The 19,184-nt window shown below is 37.2% G+C and overlaps 1 protein-coding gene across 1 annotated transcript; it reads left to right on the top strand.

Annotated features, from left to right (window-relative positions):
* The first annotated feature begins 7,476 nt into the window (after positions 1–7,476).
* On the top strand, positions 7,477–8,838 carry LOC130719274 (uncharacterized). Its single transcript, XM_057569904.1, has 4 exons — positions 7,477–7,584; positions 7,732–7,795; positions 8,012–8,395; positions 8,495–8,838. The coding sequence occupies exons 1-4, from the start codon at positions 7,477–7,479 to the stop codon at positions 8,836–8,838; spliced, it is 900 nt and encodes a 299-aa protein (XP_057425887.1).
* The last annotated feature ends 10,346 nt before the right edge of the window (positions 8,839–19,184 follow it).

Here is a 19,184-nt window from a genome sequence, read left to right as displayed (position 1 = left end):
AATGAATTCAAATTATTTTAACCTATTCACTATTAGTTTTATCATTAATGTTTTCTCAACTCTATGAATAGATTATGCAGTTTCATCTTCAAATATTTCGATCCAAACTAAACACAACTTGTGAAACTCTAAGACAAATATCTGATTAGAATTGAGGCATTACATTTCTGAAATTCGCCAATTCTCATGATGAAAAATTTTAATACCAACATGGATTGTATCTTGATCTTGCCAGAAGAAATCATCCACAACATCCTCGGTCGATTGACCATGCTTGATATTATTTGAACCAGTTGTCTATCAAAGGCTTGGAAGTCCTTTGGTGTTTCCCTTCCCTGCTTGAATATCGACCACACTTTAAGTTATATTCCTCTTGGGTGGTTCAAGGATTTCATGCAGCACAAAGTGAGCAGCATGAGCATCCATGGAAAACCTTTGGCTTTGTTCAAATTCAAGCTATGCTTAGATCTTCTCCTAGTAGACAGTGCGAGAGAGGAGATCGAACGATGTATAAAGCTAGTATCTGAGACTGGCACTATCAAAGAGTTTGAGTTCCACATCAAAAGTGATGCTAGATATGTTGTGGGAGATCATGATCGGTATGCAATTTTTCATCACATCTATAATGTCGAGTCCTTAAATGTGTTAAGGTTAAGAGGTCTGAATCTAGCACAACCCTTTGGGGGTGTGAAGCTCTCAAGCCTTCAGTATCTAAGCTTAGAAAATGTGAAACTACACAACCAAAGTGGAATTGATTGGTTTTTTACTGGTTGCCCTATGATAAGGGAAATAAGGCTGATCGATTGCGATAATTTGGAGCACTTGAAGGTGTATGGTCTTAGTCATCTCCAACATCTAGAGATTTGTTCTTGTCTAAAGCTCATGAGGGTTGAGATCCAATCACCAGGTCTTAAGAAGCTTGTGTTGTCTGAGATCAAGAGAAGCAGACTTGTAGATTTCGTTTTGGGTTTGGAAATAGACTCACAAACTTGTGAATCCTTAAAGGAACTAACATTGTGCAATACCACCATACATGGCTCTACCTTCAGCCGCATATTTTCTGGATGCACAAACGTGGAGTCCTTGGTGCTTGACAGTTGTGTGCATTTATTTAAGATAAAAATTGTGAGTCAAAAGCTGAGGAAACTTGCAATGATAAGATGTTTCGATGTTCTTGTGACTGATATTAACGCCCCAAATTTGACTTCGTTTAGTTTCTGCAATTTTTGGTGGTATTTTCACCCTTTTTCTGTCCCACACATTGAGAAAATAATCCATCAGCAAGACTGCATGATTGACTTCAATCACACACTCAAGACCAAAGGTTTATGGATATCTCTTTGGTTTGATAAATTTAAGGATGTTCGAGGTCAAAAGATGGTTATATACCCTAAGGTAATTTTACCGCTTTCTCTTATTTTCTTATTTTTTATGTTAACTTCTGATTTTGGTTCCAATATAGGGGAACAAATGAACAATCATGCTAATTTTTTTTAAGTAATATTGATACTTGAACATACAAATAGTGCAGACATCTAACAGATACCTGATTATTTTTCTTTATCTATCTCTTTTTACATATATCGCGTCAATTGCTTCTATTCATTTGTCACTCGGAGTGTTTAGATGTATGCACTATTCCAATTTCTACAAATCATTTTCAATTTATTTTATTTCATTTAAATTATTGAACCATTGTTTTTCTAATTCTTCATTTCCTTTTTGTTTTCCCCTAGATTTAGAGTGAAAAGTATATGACTAATGTCGCCATTGTATTAGAAGATTGGGGCTCTATGACAGAACTTCCAATTATGACTAAGATATGTGAAGAAGCTGTAAAAACAACACTTACAACAATGAGTTTTCTTGATCTAGCTGATTACGTGCTTGAGAGTAATCGATGTGGAGGCATCTACTTGGAAAATGTTATAACAATATCATCTACTGATGAAAGCAAGTTTTATGAGGTGTGAGAACTCTTTTCATTAAGATTTTCTTTAGTTATATTTTCACTTGCTTTGTATTTTTTTTAATAATTTTCTTTTAGAAGCTAGATTCGAAAGATCTTTGAAAATATTCAATTTAATTAATAGTTGATTGATATCTCACTCATTAGCACACAAATTATCCAAATTAGAGATTCACTATAGCTGATTTTATTTTTACTCAGGTAGGATTGTCAATTTTTTCTTTAGGGTTTTTGATTTGAAGCAATAATTTAGAAAATTAGAGGTGTAGTTTAGTCCTTTCAAAATAAAAATAAAAATAATTGAAAAGCAACAACAACTATAAAAACTAATACATAATATTGAAAAGTATAGAAAAAAAAGGTGCAAGCAATTTTCAGGAAAAGTTTTGCTTTTTAATTTGCCAAATTAATGTCTATCATTATTGACTTAAATAATAGAAATAGTAATAGTTTAAGTGGAGAAACATTATTTGAATTTCTTAAGCCATGTTATTTAATGCATGCAGGCTTTAAAGAAGAAAAGACCAATAATTTCATGTAACCGTCGCTCTTCTATGGCTAAAATAAAAGTAGATGCATTCTTATCTGAATGGTGTCAAGCTCTCTTGCAGACAAGGATAACTGAAACTATGAAAGCAATTCTGTTCTCAATCCCTGCTCAAATTTTTGCTCAATAATGTGTTGCTTGTAATTATTCCTTATCATAATGATGCATGACAAAAGGCTTTTGATATTTTACAAAATGAGATACAGATACAAGAAATGCTTGATGGTGATTTGACATGCAATAATTTGTCTTCATGGACAACAAGGGATCATGTGTGATATTTAAATCTTCAACACTTTGCTTTGTTAATCCAGTGTATTGTCTGTAGACATTATGTATTGGGTACTTGAAAAGTTGTGTCGGTGGCATGAAATAATGTACGGAGAGAGTAAGTTATTATTGGCTTCGTTTCTTTACAAAATTTTGTATTCGGTACATCATTTGCTCAGTTTTCTATTATTAATTTGATTTGTTGGTGGAATGATCACAAACACACAAGAACGAAAGTTGAAGTGTTCCTTAAAGATTTTTGCAAACTTTTAGCTAGACAGAAACTGAAGGTTTGAAAAACACTAGAAGGGAGGTTTGAATAGGGTTTTGTAATAAAAACGTTTCCTTTAAGATTTCACGCAAATCTCTCGGTATCAAAAAGTAAAGGTGCAAAGGATAAAAAGAGAAAATGACACAGTGATTTTATCTTGCTTCACTTGAACAAACCCTCAAGCTACCTCTAGTCCACTCGTTAAGGTGATTTATTCCTTCGTTGAATGAAGGTAATCCACTAATTAAAGGTTGTTACAACTGCACTAGCACAACTTGCTAAGTGACTAACACACCTAAGAACTTGCAATCACTAAGACACACAAGTCTTAGTATTGTCAAGGATCTGACCTAACCGGTCCCTTATGGAATTACAAGCAGTATGATCAAAGTTTAGGTTTACAAAGAGTGCTTCTAAACAAGCAAGGTGTAAACAGATTTAGAACAATGAAGAAAATGATTTCTAAGGTATTCGCTTGAATGTGAGTTGATTGCAATAAGTTTCTTAGCATTTTCTTCCTTTCTTCAGCCTTTATATACTCCAAGCCTTGAGTGATATTTCCGTTGTGAAATTCTATCCGTTGGAGGGTAGTTCTGGAAATTCCAGATCGTACAATGGCTGATCCTCGTTAGGTGGTGGTCAGGATAGTACATTGCGCTTGTACTATTTGATAGTGACCCTTTCCTTTTGCTTTTGACTTTTGATCTTCAGAGGCGCTTCATATTTGAACTCGTGATGCTACTAGTCAGAGTCACGAGGTTGCTTGGATCTTCAGAACTTCAAGTCTTCAGTATATGGACCGTTCACTTCAAAACTTCTGGTCTTCAAAGTAGAAGCACTTGGTCTTCAGAACCAGCTATCTTTGGGTCTTCAAAATCTTCAAGTCTTCAAAGTCTTTGACCGTTCACTCGGAACTTCTGGTCATCAGAGTCTTCAACACTTGATCTTCAGAGCTTCAACTTTCGAACTTGAAGGAAGAGTCTACCGTTCATCAGAACGTAGATAGTGCAGAAGCGGATTTATGGTCAACCTTTGGTCTTTGACTTCTGATGAATTCATCTTTCAATCAGAATCAGAACATGTTTGTCAAACACATAAAAGACAAACGTTAGAGTACCATAGTTGTTCATACACAAATATATAATTGTTATCATCAAAAGCTAGAGATGTACAACAGAACCAAATCTTGGTCTTACAACAATGTGATTAAAACCTTGACTTGGTCCTTAAAGATGCAAACAAACACATAATCAGAATGTTGTGATTTGATATTAAGAACTCCAAGTGAGATGAAGGGGAAAATCGCAGAACTCGGAACCCTCACCCCTAGCTACGAACAAAACCGAAAGCTCAGAAAAGAACACAAACCCAAAAAAACCACCACACTGAGCCAAAAAATCAAGATCGAAACCCGAATCAAAACTCACACCCCGAAAAACTCCAACCTAGAAACCTCAACGAAAAAACCCCAAACCCATTAAGAGAAAGAAAGGGAGTGGGAGAGACGTAACAAAGGAAAACGAAAAGGGAAGAGAAGAAGCCCGGCAGACGTGGTGGCTATGGATGGAAAAATCGGGCTAGCCCCACCACCCCTCAAATCCCAAATCCAGAAACTACAGCCTAAAAAAATGGGAAAAACCCTTAATCTTCCGCCTCCATCAAACGTGTGAGAGAAGGAAGGAAAGGGAAGGTCGCATGAGAAAAAGAGGCAATGGAGGTGTAAACTTGGTCTACACGACGATGATGGTTGTTAACAGGACAACTGTTCACTTTATTTTGTATATTAAATAATTATTTTTTTCTTTATCTACATTTTTCTATCACTTAGCGGTCACCACACTCCTCAGACATTTCCAGAATTATTTTATATCTTTATTCTATTTGCTTAACCAACTAAATATAAAAAATAAAAAATAAAAACATAACCTTTTTTTTAGAAAGCAAATGGAATATATATATATATTAATATGCAATAGGAGTAGCACCCGATCTAAAAGGAAATGAACAAACAACTGGATGCTAAAGCAAGCCCAACACACAAAAAAACAACCTAATACAAAAATTGTGCTTATTAAGAAAACATTAAATGTATTTAATTAGTGTATTGATTTTTTAAAAATGCTCACATTCTTCTATATTTACCCTTTGTCATTTTTTCTCACTAATTAATGGTACGTGGTAATTTAAACTTTGGAATTGAAAACATACAATTAATGTGAGGGGTATATATAGAAGAGTAGATTACTTTTGGCTAGATTATTGTAAAATATCTTATATTTAGGAACATTAAAATTTTAAAACTAAGTCTTATACTCCTTCCGTTCCAGAAAATTTGTTGTTTTTGATCATTTTTCAATATCCCAAAATGTTTGTTGTTTTAGAAAATCAATGCATTTTTTGCTAATTTTTTTCCACATATACCCTCATTTAATACATTTTCTCTCACTTATCACCTTTCATATTAACCAACCACAACTCTTCTCTATTAATTATCTTCTTCTCTATCTAAGTATAATTTAATAGCTGCACAACATACTAGTAAAATTAAATAAGGGCAATCTAGTCAAATTATACTATCAATAATTGATTTCTTAGTCTTTGTGCCACAACCTTAAACTACAAACTTTCTGGAACGGAGGGAGTAATTAGGAACGGAGGGAGTATGTATTAATCTAACACAACGAACATATAAAAACAAATTAAAACATGAATAAAAAGTGTATCATGAAATTTAAGCATATAAATATGAGATCACCTAGAGCATTCTATATGGCTTCAATTTATTTTTTCATCCTAGTTAAACATTTCGGCACGACCATTTATTCTCTACACAACAATCTAATAAGGTTGGAAGGGCCGAAACCTCAATTTCCAGTTGCATAGTCGTAGAACCTAAGTTCACCATATCAGCTTATAAGTTACTAAATCAACTTGAAATACGACCATGGTCCTGACCTTATCAGCATCGGAGGTGTATTGATCGATGAACTCACCCCCGAAACCTACTTTCTTTTTTTTTCGATAGCAAAAGATATATATTATTGGAATAGTACATTTCATGAGAACAACCGTCTCATGAATATGAAAAATCAAAAGAAACCAACCAAAAAAAAAACCACCCAAAAAAGACCACAGCTAGGGTACGTGCCTCGTTAAAACCTTCATATGAAAAACTCATTGGGATAAAAACCTAGTGAAGGAAAAAGAGTACAACATCCCTAGAGGTTCCTTTGAATCTCTCTAAGCAAAAACTAATACAATAAGACATAAAAACTCAAACCTAACCAAAATAAGCCAACTAAAAACAGCCCAGAAAGCAACACTGAAACAAACAAGACGAAAAGCAAACAACCCAAACCACAAAGAACTAAAATCTCACGGGGACCCATACTTATTAGGGTGAGTACGTTTGAGATGCTGCACTCACCCCTCAATGGCCTTCTCATAAGAAACCTCTCAAACAAGACCTAACTCTTAACCAACCGTCCACATCTCACGAGCGCGCTTATAAACACAATCTTGTGACTGATAAGGAGACATACACATTGGATTCATCCTACAAGATCAAGTGTTAGACACACCCGATGCCTCTACGGACACAAAAGCGTGCCAGAAGACCCAGCGCGAAAAACTACATCCGGAAACCAAGCCTAACTCGTTGATGCCAGAAACTAAAAATTAAGAAAAAATACTACTACTACAGTCAATTATAAAATTTGACTTGAAAAAGGAAAACTTGTTTCTCTTCCACGAAGGTCTGATAATAAAATTTTATAAAAAAAAATATGACTATAGAAGTTAAGTCAATAAAATAAAAAGCCATTGAACACCACTTTTATTTTGTGTTCTAGTTTCGGTTGTGAAGATATAACTTATACTTGATCAATAACCCAATCTGTGGACTCCAAGAACCAGATCAACCAGCTTAAAAAGTCAATGTTAATTGACGATCAAAGGAGTCAAGAATCAAATATAAGTCCATAAAATTGTTGGAATAAAATAATTCAGAATTAAGTCCTCTTAGTTTGTGTATGATTGTATGTTAGTCCCTAAAGATTCTACTCATTAATCATTTTGGTCATTTTGTAATTGACTTAAATAAGACACACACTGTGAGAGTGTGTGCACAATCAATGATAATCATTTTTCTCTCTCTCGTTAGTTAATTCCGTTTAGCATCATTACTGTTCTTCTTCTTTCTTTTTCTACACATTGAATGTTTCAGCCCTAGCATTGAATTCAAGCATTCAATTAGGGTTCTTCTTCATCAAGAGAATATACAAATTCTCCAACAGTGGTATCAAGAGCTCGGTTCTTCCGGCGATTGGACCACCACGTATTGACGGCAAGCTGCGGTGGAGCTCTGAGGAGTCATGACGGCGGAAATTGTGTCAGTCAACAAGGTGGTCAATCAAGATCATGGCGGGTGCAAATGGCAATTTCCCCGCTTCTTTATCTGTTCTTGATGTCAAGAACGATTGGGATCGGTGGCACACCCAGATGGAAGAAATCTTAGGGTTTCAAGAGGTATTGGAACTGGTTACTTCTGGGTATAGCTCGCTACCAGAGAATCATACGGCTGAGTAAAGCACGACGCACCATGAGGCAAAGAAGAAAGATCTTCGAGCGTTATTCATCATTCATTAGTGTGTGAATCCAACAAACTTTGAGAAGATTGCTGCAGCAAAGACCTCTAAAGAGGCACGAGATATCTTGAACAAGAGCTACGATGGTGTAGGTAAGCTGAAGAAGGTGAAATTGCAGACGCTTAGGAGGCAATATGAAGCATTGCGTATGGAAAAATCAGAATCGATTTCAAAGTTTTTCACGCGTCTTCAGACTTTCACGAATCAAATGAAGACGAATGGCGAAGTAATGACAGATCAAACCCTTGTGGAGAAAGTGCTTTGATCACTAACATCGAAGTTTGATCATATTGTTACTACAATTGAAGAATATAAGGATCTTGAAGCTATGAAGATTGATGAACTGCATGGGTCACTTGAGGCTCATGAAATGCGCTTGAACCTGAGGGATACTGAGAGAGACACTGAGAAAGCTTTTTATGCTCGTGGTAATTCCAATAAGAAGAATTGGAATGACAAAGGCAAGTCCTTCAAAGGAAAATCTTGGAAGGGAAAGGACATTGGGCAATCATCAAGTCATGAGGAAGATACTGATTCGAAAAGAAAGTGGGAATCCAAGGAGAAAGGACAGGACAAGGAGAAGGTGAAGAAGAGAAAAAGCAAGAAGAAAGATGTTCAATGTTATGCTTGTAAAAAGCTTGGCCACTATTCCTATGAGTGCAAAAGAAAGAAGAAAGGAAGCAAGCCAAGTGGTGATGATTAGGCTTATTATGCTCAAGATGATGAGTCAGATTCAGAACATGTATTGTTTGTTGTCCCTGCTAATGTTGATGAAGATTGTTTTGTTAAAGATTCTAGTATCCCCAGTGTTGAAGTGATTAATTCAGTTGTTAGTACTCATAAGAATGATGATAGTACCTGGTACCTAGATTCTGGATGTTCTTCTCATATGACTAGTCACAAGGATTGGTTTGTGGACCTTGATGAGAATAGAACAAGCAGTGTCAAGTTTGCTGATAATAGCATGAGCACAGCTACTGGAAAGGGTAGAGTTCTTATCAGGAAGAAGAATGGCAAGCAGACTCTTATTCATGATCTGTTGTTTGTTCCTAGTGTAAAGCATAATCTCATAAGCCTAAGGCAGCTCATAGAAAAGGGTTATTTTATGAAGACTAAAGGTGTAAGACCCAAATAGATTAAGCGTTTAATTAAATAAGTTACATATCGGCTTAAGAGCGATAAGCGCTATTAAGCTTAAGTTGGTGTGTTCTCTGTACCTTGTGTGTTATATAAACGAGTGTATTATTAAAATTATTATTTTCTCCCCTAAAAGAAAAAAGAGAGTCATGTAAGTTAAGTGACTAAAATAAAGAAAATATATAAAGTGTGTAATTTAAAACTAATATATATGTAAGGGGATAATAACACCTTGTTAACACTACTACACTCGATCACTTAAACTTTTCCAAAGTGATCTTAAATTATATCATAGAGTTCCTAATAATTTTTAGGATAATAATTTATCTTCCTAATATTTTTCTCTTAACTCTACGAGTTAAATTCTACACTACCAAAATCAATCTATACTTAACCTATATATATATATATATGTACATACATTAAGTTTCAAAAGGATTTAACGTACCAGAAACAGAAACGAAACAAGTGAAAATTTAATAAATTGAAGCATTTGAGGTGTAAAACAAAAGCTACGTGTAAATGGAAGAAGGTATGTGTTGGACAAGCTACAAAGGCTATAGAAGGAGGTGGCTGTCGAAAACTTGAGGAAACATGACAAGGATTGAGTTATTTGACGTGTAGGCAAGGAAACAATTTGCTGGCAAACCTATGTAGGCTAGGAACATGACGTGCTAACATTTCAGATGCAAGACATTCACTATAAAACGAGGGCAACGTGATTTCAAGGAGGAGGGCAACAAACAGAAAGCATTGAAACACACTTACTACTAGTTGTGAGTGTCTTATTCTCTAGTGAAAATTCTTGAGTGGTTGTCTTGAATTTGATGAGATTCTTGAGTTTTTAGGAGCGGGAGCTAGGATCATTAAGCTTACCTTTTTCGAAAGCGATTAATTTTCTAAGGATACGAAGTGTGATAATGCGTTCGTGTCGGAGCTAAAGAATGGAAGTAAAGCTAGACGGTACGAGGAGCGATGACTTGATTGGATCGAAGTCGCAACTTAGAAAAGAAAGTGGTTAAGGTAAGGGCACTCGGTCTAGACTTGTCTGCATGTGATTGTGCTATATAATGCTTGTTTATATGATGTTGTTTGTTTAAACTTCATGATGCAAGTATTGAAATATGTGTATTAAACTTGAAATCATGTTATTATGCTTTGGCATATGAATTGAATATTGTGATTTATGATAAATTTGAAATGCGAGCGTTGGCAAGAGATGCATTTGCCAGTGGGCAACTTGATACTCAATAAGGAGTTATTTTTGATAAATTCGGATTGTGAGGACGACGATTTCGATGTTGTGTTGACTAACATCATGACATTCTGCATGTTTTGATGTGGTTCGGAACCGGTTAGGTTGAACCATGATATAAAATTCTGTCAGGGCATAACGGCATATCCGAAGAAGTGGAAAATGAAAACGACAGTGCGTTATTAAGATTAACCCCAATTGTGGAGTCGTGCGAGGGATTTGACGACGGTGCGTTAGTGTAGACTAACCCCAATTGTGGAGTCGTATTTTGTCTCGCCTTCAGAGATGTCGTTGCTGGCATTAAAATTTGCATATGCATGAGCATGTAGTCTAACTGGACTCTAGGTGGACTTGTTTATGCTTTTGGGTTTATTACTATATATGCTAGTTGTAAAACTGTATAACATGAGCCTGAAATTTCAAATGAAGTATTAGGTTAGATGACCATATTACTATGATGTTATGTCAGTCTTGTTACATGTGTAAGTGTTGTTTGGGAGTTGACCCTTGCTTATTTGACCGTGTGCTGCATGGGCGCCTAACGCCAGAGAATGATAGACCGCACAGGGAAAAAGTACTATATGACTGAGGACGTGTTCAAGGGACGGGCGGATGTCAGGCGTAGAACTATGTATGTGTTTAGTGGTATTATGGTTTGGGTTAGTACTTGGAGGTGAGCCGAGTTTTCTTGTAGAGTTCGAACCTAACCTGGAGACCTTCTTTTTGCGTTTGCTCAGGAGCGGTTGAGCATTAGTTTACCCTTATTTTTTCAAATTGAAGGAAATATTTGTAATCAAGATTTAATTAATAGAATGGAATTATTCAGTCCATTTACTCCTTCAGTTGTCAAGCTATGTTTTAAAATGGTTTTTTTTTCGGCAAAATTCACCCACTTTTTTTTGGAAAGGTTACTAAAGTGACCCTCGAGAAATCAGGGCGTTACATTGTGGTATCAGAACTTTGGTTGCGAATACCAGAGCTTGTTGGGGAATAGGTCTGTCGAGTTCAGTTGTGATATTTTTTTTATAAGACAACAATGAGGTGTAAGTTACTATGTCGCTTCCCTAGGGTTCGGGATATGTTTTGCATAGTATGTCAGGTATTGATCAAGAGCCTAAGTGTGAATGAATCCTTGAGATGGATTTTGGAGGAAACATGCTGAGGTTAGAAAGTGAGATTTACTAAGTTAAATTGAAATCTTATGGTAAAGATTGACCTTGTGAATTGAGAATCATGTTCGAATAAGAGATTTCATGGCTTTAGTTGTGACGATAAGATTTGAATCATTTAGGACTGAAGATATGAGGATGAAATGTAAAGTAAAGTTCTTTGAGGTATAGTGTAAGAGTGATCTTGAAGTGAATGAATTTTGAGTTGTGCAGTGTGTTAGGACTTGAGATAAGTTTATGATTTGATTTGTGACTAAGCGGAGGATTGATTTATGGTTAGAATGAGGATAGTTTCGAAAAAGAAAATGACGTTAAAGGATTAGAATATTACAAGATGATAATTTTCTTATGAGTTGTTGATAGATTGAGGTTGGAGGTCAGATTGTTGGCAGAAGAAGTCATGTGATGGAATTTGAATGATATTAGCATTATGGTATATGAACATATGTTTCATGGTTGAGTTTTTGATATGAGAGTATGACGACACCTATGAGGTCGATCATGTAGGCGTTTGAGTTAAGATTTGGATCACGGTGCCTAGAGCACTAGCATGAGCGTGATATTTAGGTTTATTTGAAGATGTTTGCTAGATATCTAAGTATTGTTGTTGTCTTGTACGTCACCTTTAAGATGAATTTGTTATGATGTTTCCTAGGCTTTGGGATACGTGCTGACCCTATAGTAAGTTGGAAGATAATGTGAGGTACCCCTGAGCTTTCTCTGACTTCGAGTTTTGAGGGCGAAAATCCCTTTTAGGGGATAGTAATGTAAGACCCAAATAGATTAAGCGTTTAATTAAATAAGTTACATATCGGCTTAAGAGCGATAAGCGCTATTAAGCTTAAGTTGGTGTGTTTTCTGTACTTGTGTGTTATATAAACGAGTGTATTATTAAAATTATTATTTTCTCCCCTAAAAGAAAAAAGAGAGTCATGTAAGTTACGTGACTAACATAAAGAAAATATATAAAGTGTGTAATTTAAAACTAATATACATGTAAGGGGATAATAACACTTTGTTAACACTACTACACTCGATCACTTAAACTTTTCCAAAGTGATCTTAAATTATATCATAGAGTTCCTAATAATTTTTAGGATAATAATTTATCTTCCTAATATTTTTCTCTTAACTCTATGAGTTAAATTCTACACTACCAAAATCAATCTATACTTAACCTATATATATATATATGTACATACATTAAGTTTCAAAAGGATTTAACGTACCAGAAACAGAAACGAAACAAGTGAAAATTTAATAAATTGAAGCATTTGAGGTGTAAAACAAAAGCTACGTGTAAATGGAAGAAGGTATGTGTTGGACAAGCTACAAAGGCTATAGAAGGAGGTGGCTGTCGAAAACTTGAGGAAACATGACAAGGATTGAGTTATTTGACGTGTAGGCAAGGAAACAATTTGCTGGCAAACCTATGTAGGCTAGGAACATGACGTACTAACATTTCAGATGCAAGACATTCACTATAAAACGAGGGCAACGTGATTTCAAGGAGGAGGGCAACAAACAGAAACAGAAAGCATTGAAACACACTTACTACTAGTTGTGAGTGTCTTATTCTCTAGTGAAAATTCTTGAGTGGTTGTCTTGAATTTGATGAGATTCTTGAGTTTTTGGGAGCGGGAGCTAGGATCATTAAGCTTACCTTTTTCGAAAGCGATTAATTTTCTAAGGATACGAAGTGCGATATTGCGTTCGTGTCGGAGCTAAAGAATGGAAGTAAAGCTAGACGGTACGAGGAGCGATGACTTGATTGGATCGAAGTCGCAACTTAGAAAAGAAAGTGGTTAAGGTAAGGGCACTCGGTCTAGACTTGTCTGCATGTGATTGTGCTATATAATGCTTGTTTATATGATGTTGTTTGTTTAAACTTCATGATGCAAGTATTGAAATATGTGTATTAAACTTGAAATCATGTTATTATGCTTTGGCATATGAATTGAATATTGTGATTTATGATAAATTTGAAATGCGAGCGTTGGCAAGAGATGCATTTGCCAGTGGGCAACTTGATACTCAATAAGGAGTTATTTTTGATAAATTCGGATTGTGAGGACGACGATTCCGATGTTGTGTTGACTAACATCATGACATTCTGCATGTTTTGATGTGGTTCAGAACCGGTTAGGTTGAACCATGATATAAAATTCTGTCAAGGCATAACGGCATATCCGAAGAAGTGGCAAAATGAAAACGACAGTGCGTTATTAAGATTAACCCCAATTGTGGAGTCGTGCGAGGAATTCGACGACGGTGTGTTAGTGTAGACTAACCCCAATTGTGGAGTCGTATTTTGTCTCGCCTTCAGAGATGTCGTTGCTGGCATTAAAATTTGCATATGCATGAGCATGTAGTCTAACTGGACTCTAGGTGGACTTGTTTATGCTTTTGGGTTTATTACTATATATGCTAGTTGTAAAACTGTATAACATGAGCCTGAAATTTCAAATGAAGTATTAGGTTAGATGACCATATTACTATGATGTTATGTCAGTCTTGTTACATGTGTAAGTGTTGTTTGGGAGTTGACCCTTGCTTATTTGACTGTGTGCTGCATGGGCGCCTAACGCTAGAGAATGATAGACCGCACAGGGAAAAAGTACTATATGACTGAGGACGTGTTCAAGGGACGGGCGGATGTCAGGCGTAGAACTATGTATGTGTTTAGTGGTATTATGGTTTGGGTTAGTACTTGGAGGTGAGCCGAGTTTTCTTGTAGAGTTCAAACCTAACCTGGAGACCTTCTTTTTGCGTTTGCTCAGGAGCGGTTGAGCATTAGTTTACCCTTATCTTTTTCAAATTGAAGGAAATATTTGTAATCAATATTTAATTAATATAATGGAATTATTCAGTCCATTTACTCCTTCAATTGTCAAGCTATGTTTTAAAATGGTTTTTTTTCGGCAAAATTCACCCACTTTTTTTGGACAGGTATCAAGCCAATTGTGAAGCACTTTATAATTTTTGGATCAGTTTATTACAGTCATCTTCCAGACCAGAGAAGAAAGAAATTGGATAATAAAAGTGAGAAGTTATTACTAGTTGGCTATCATTCTACTGGAGCATGTAGACTACTAAACCCTACTACCAATGTAATTGTCATTAGTAGGGATGTGGTAGTAGATGAGACAGCTGAATGGAAATGGCATGATGATGATGTTGATAAGCCAGAATCTTCTAATGTTAGGACTCTTTATGAGTTCCCTGAGATGATGTCTACTTCTGAATCTGAAAATGTGAGAGGTGAAGGTCAGGATGGAGTCACTGGACAAGCAGCAAATGATTTGCATACTGAGAATGTAATTCAAAGGAATCAAAGGGTGAGACAACCACCTTCCAGATTGAGTGACTATGTGTTGTTCCCTGTAAGGCCCAAGTTTTAAGCTTTGGATAAGTGAATAAAATATAAGGGTTTATTTGATTAAAATAAATTTGTGAAGGAAAAGGTTCAGGAAAAGTCCAAGAATTTTATCGAAAAACCGATAAGAGTTATAGCACGACTAACATACGCCTAATCCTAGGTCAAAGGTTTTAGTGAAACGTTAATTTACACATTAAGACACGATGGAAACTAGTTCCTAAAATCTTCAGAGAAATGTTAGAACTTCTCTTTTTCGTCTATAAACAATTATTTCGATGCGAAACCCTGGAAAGTACGAACGTCAAATTCCAATTCTCGGAAGGTTGCCGAAACGGAACCCCTGATAGTTCGAGAAACCTAAGATCGACAGACGATGAAGACTTTTTCTATTCGGAGCTTCAAATGAAGATTCCACCCGCGCTCTCCTATTTCTCTCGTTATTCCTAATCTTTCTTCAGAAGGAAGTTTTCTCTTCCGACGATCACTGCAAAAAGTAGTTTTTCGGGATAAACCGACTTACACCGACTCATGCCGACTTTGGATCATTTGGTTTAACTCCAAGAATTCCGTTTTGAGTTCTGGAATTCTGTCGCCAGAACCTATCTTAGAATTCACAGAGGAACGCGCAGGAAAAATCGAAATCGCAAAAAAATCATTTTTCCGCATTTTCCAAAACCTATAAATAGCTAGAAAATGAGATATTTTCAAAACCCACCCCATTTTCTTTCCCCAAACCCCCGGCCAGCTAGAGGAGAAGAGGAGGAAGTGATTTTCGCGAATCTTTGCCCGTTTGCTTCACCGATCGTTGCTAATCGAAGACCTTGAGGTAGGTAAACTATATCTCCCTTCCGATCGTCGTTTCTGTCGACTTCTTCTATGTCTTTCTGTGCTAAAAGTTTTGAGCTTTTTGAAAAACTGTTCAAATAAGCTGATTTCAGTGTCTAAACTTATTCCCTGCATGCTTCTGAGCGTGTTCTGCGGATTAGATTTTGTCAGATGTCGACGAAATGCCGCCGGGATCAATTTTTGCATCAAATACCCATTTTTGGGCAAAGTCGCAACCTTTAAGCTGAAAACTATCGACTTGGCTTAGTGCTAGTAGGATTAATCGTCATAAACGTCGTTGTTGAAATCCCCATCCAATTTGTTTTTCAAAAATCCAATTTTGAATTTCTGAGCTGAAAATAATGACCAAACTACCCCTATATCAGTTTTCGATCCGAAAATTTTTCCGAGCTTAGAACCGTCTTAGTTACGGCTTATGTTAACCTAGGAACCAAGTTTGATCGAAGAAAAATCGACCCTCCCAATTAAGGAAAGTGGCCGAGAGCTATATCAAGGGGGGAGGAAAATCCGACTTTTTCGAAAACTTGTCTTAACGCGTTAGATTGTCGTACCACAGAGTTTGTAATGTACCGTGTGACCCTAGGACTTATTGCTTGCTGAGTTTCTGACTCAATGTGTTGATTTCTCTGATTTTTCTTAAGGTTCATTTGAGGAGTTTCCTGGAAATCAAGGAGAGGAGCGTGAAGGAACTCGTGAGGAGGAAGCTGGAGGACCCACCGGTGAGGGCTACTCTCTGAATTACTAGATAATGCTTTAGGTGTCGACGAATTCGACTTGATTTATGTGTTATGCACTTAATTGCTAAATGTCTGAAATGATTTCTGAGGCTTCGACCGATCTTGTTGAGTACTTGATGCCATGATATTGTGTGCTAAATGATTCACATGCTATGTGCTACATGGTTAATTTAGGATGTGTTGGAATATGATGTTTATGCTTATTGATTGAGCTGTTTTATTTATGCTATTCCACTCGTGCCTATGTTTCTGGAGAGTGAGGATTACGGGCAAGTCATGCCGAATTTTTATGAGATTTTGAGAGAGTTTAAAAGGACGAACGAAGTTCGGACCTTGTTATATTTTAATGGATCGAGACCTTCTCAGAAATTAATTGGGATTATGGGATCCCTGAAACTCATAGGAAGTATCATAAGACTAAACGAAATCTATTTTTTCAAAGAAAATTCATAAGACATTAATCAATCTCTAAACCCCTTGAACAATGATAACAACTTTAGATAAGAGCTTAGAGCCTGAATATTAGTCTTGAAGATATGAGAAGTGTCGTCGAGTCCAAGTTTTGAGGAACTTACAAGTTTTCGAGTATGTTGATACTCTTTTGCTCGATGAGCAGGCTAATGTTTGGCTATCTAAAGTTTAGCCGGAAACTATGAGTTTCCAAGTACAATCGTACTCTTTCGCTCGATGAGCAGTTTATTGTTTGGCTATCTAAAGTTTAGCCGGAAACTATGAGTTTCCAAGTACAATCGTACTCTTTCGCTCGATGAGCAGTTTATTGTTTGGCTATCTAAAGTTTAGCCGGAAACTATGAGTTTCCAAGTACTTCGGTACCTTTCGCTCGATGAGCAGTTTATTGGTTGGCTATCTAAAGTTTAGCCGGGAACCATGAGTTCCAAAGTACATTCTTTCTTCTTTTGATTAATTCATTTTGTCGCAGAATCGACATTTACCTTAGGGTATTCTTTTAGAGACTTTAAGTTATTTAGAACACGTGGCGACGTGTCGAGTGAGGTCGGAGACGTTGTTTGGCTAATCACTTGCATTCATGCACTCATTTTGAGGTTAATACACGGCGTGATACCGGACCTCGGTGGATTCCAAAATGGTCATAAGACCCGGATTTCCATATTTAGGACACTACGGTGGTCCTTAGTAGCAGACGGAATGGCAGACCTACGGGTTCACTGCTGATCTGACTACTTTTGTGTGGTGTAAGAGACACGCGAGCAGGAAGGTACCCACCGTGGCTGGTGTTAGGGCCGCCTCGTTGATGTCCATCCTTCTTCCGGAATGCATCTTGTTAACCAGCATTGCATTGCATGCAACATACATTCTGACTTAGTTGCTGAGTGTGATTGGTACTTGTTTATCCTATTTGAGGCATGCTAATTGTTATTATGATCTTTTATATTCGTTGTGATACATGCAACCCTAGGATGTTATCTCTGAACTTATAAGCCTGAGAGGCTAATAATTATTATCACATATATATATATATATATATATATATATATATATATATCTGGCTTTAATATTTATATAATTCTTTGAAGTTGACCCTCGCGTCTTCTGTGTGTGTTTGGGCGGACTACGCCATTGTCAGATGAGTATGGCGGATTGGTTTACGATGGTCAGCCCCTCGGGGGGGACCAGATTCGAGATGCTTGACCAAGACGACCCAGGTGCATGGGTGGTCGACCCCATATGCCACCGTGCGACCTACACCGGTCGGATCATGGAGGACCGTGTTGACCGATTCGGACGCTTGACGGAGGGGGTGATGAGGAGGCATATAGTGAGCTTCAACTTGCCGCCCGGCGTGCATTGTGGACCCAGCCTGGGAGGACCACCACCACCACCACCATTATCTTCGGATGATGAGGACCCCTCTGAGGAGGTGCCAGTGGGTGGGACTTCGACGGAGTCCAGTTCGTTTACTGCTGCTGTCATCGAGGATCCTGGTCCGGGCCCCGAGCCCGAGAGACCAGTGCAGGAGCGCATCCGGGTGGATAGAGAGGGTAGGGTTGTGTATGTCGACTTAGTTGTCCTGGATGCAGACTCGGACGACGATCGCGCTAGCGTGTAGGATCGAGTGCTAGTGTGGGCTCCTCGAGTTGGGATTAGTGTAGGAGTAGTGTCGTTGCTCTGACCGTCATGCTTTTCGATTTTGGGACAGGGTAGTTTCCTGCCGGTAGCTTTTTGTGTGGTTTTCTTATGGAGATCACAGAGAGCTGGTTGGACTTAGGAGGTTTTTTCTTAGGCCGCTGGGCCAATTTGTTCTCAGTTTTTGAGGTATGGTGTTGCGGACACAGGTTTTACCTTGGTTTGTACATATTGCCTTCGGGCGTTACTTTCTTTCTGTCACCCGTTGCTGGAGGTCACTCGCGACGTGGTTAGTTTTAGCGGGGCATGTATATATATAGATGTATATTAGTTTCTTTTTATCTTTCGTTGAGATGTTTAATGTTTCTGTCTTTAATTATATTATCAAAAAAAAAATAATTCACGTTTTTCCGCTTAAGTTTTCTTTTGGTTACTAAAGTGACGCCACCGAAATCGGGGTGTTACATTCCCTGACAATGAAGTTACTCATGAAGGTGACTTGATTCATTTGTCACTATTCATTGAAGCTGAACCAGTGAGTTTGGAGCAAGCTTTTAAACATGAGAATTGGAGAACAGCTATGAAGGAAGAGCTGAGTTCAAATGAGAAAAATAAGACCTGGAGCTTGGTAGAGTTACCTAAGGGTAAGAAGCCAAACTCAGTAAAATGGGTTTACAAAACTAAGTTGAAGCCAGATGGGTCATTTGCCAGATATAAGGCAAGGTTAGTGGCAAGAGGTTTTCAACAAAGAGAAGTGTTGGACTATACATATGTTTTTGCTCCAGTAGCAAGGATGGAGAGAGTGAGAATGGTGGTTGCTACTGCTAGCTTGAAGAATTCGAGATTGCATCA

Source organism: Lotus japonicus, chromosome 5, assembly GCF_012489685.1.
Source record: "Lotus japonicus ecotype B-129 chromosome 5, LjGifu_v1.2".
Lineage (NCBI taxonomy): Eukaryota > Viridiplantae > Streptophyta > Magnoliopsida > Fabales > Fabaceae > Lotus > Lotus japonicus.
The sequence above is the reverse complement of the archived record's forward strand: the minus strand, read 5'-3'. Positions and strand labels throughout refer to the sequence as shown.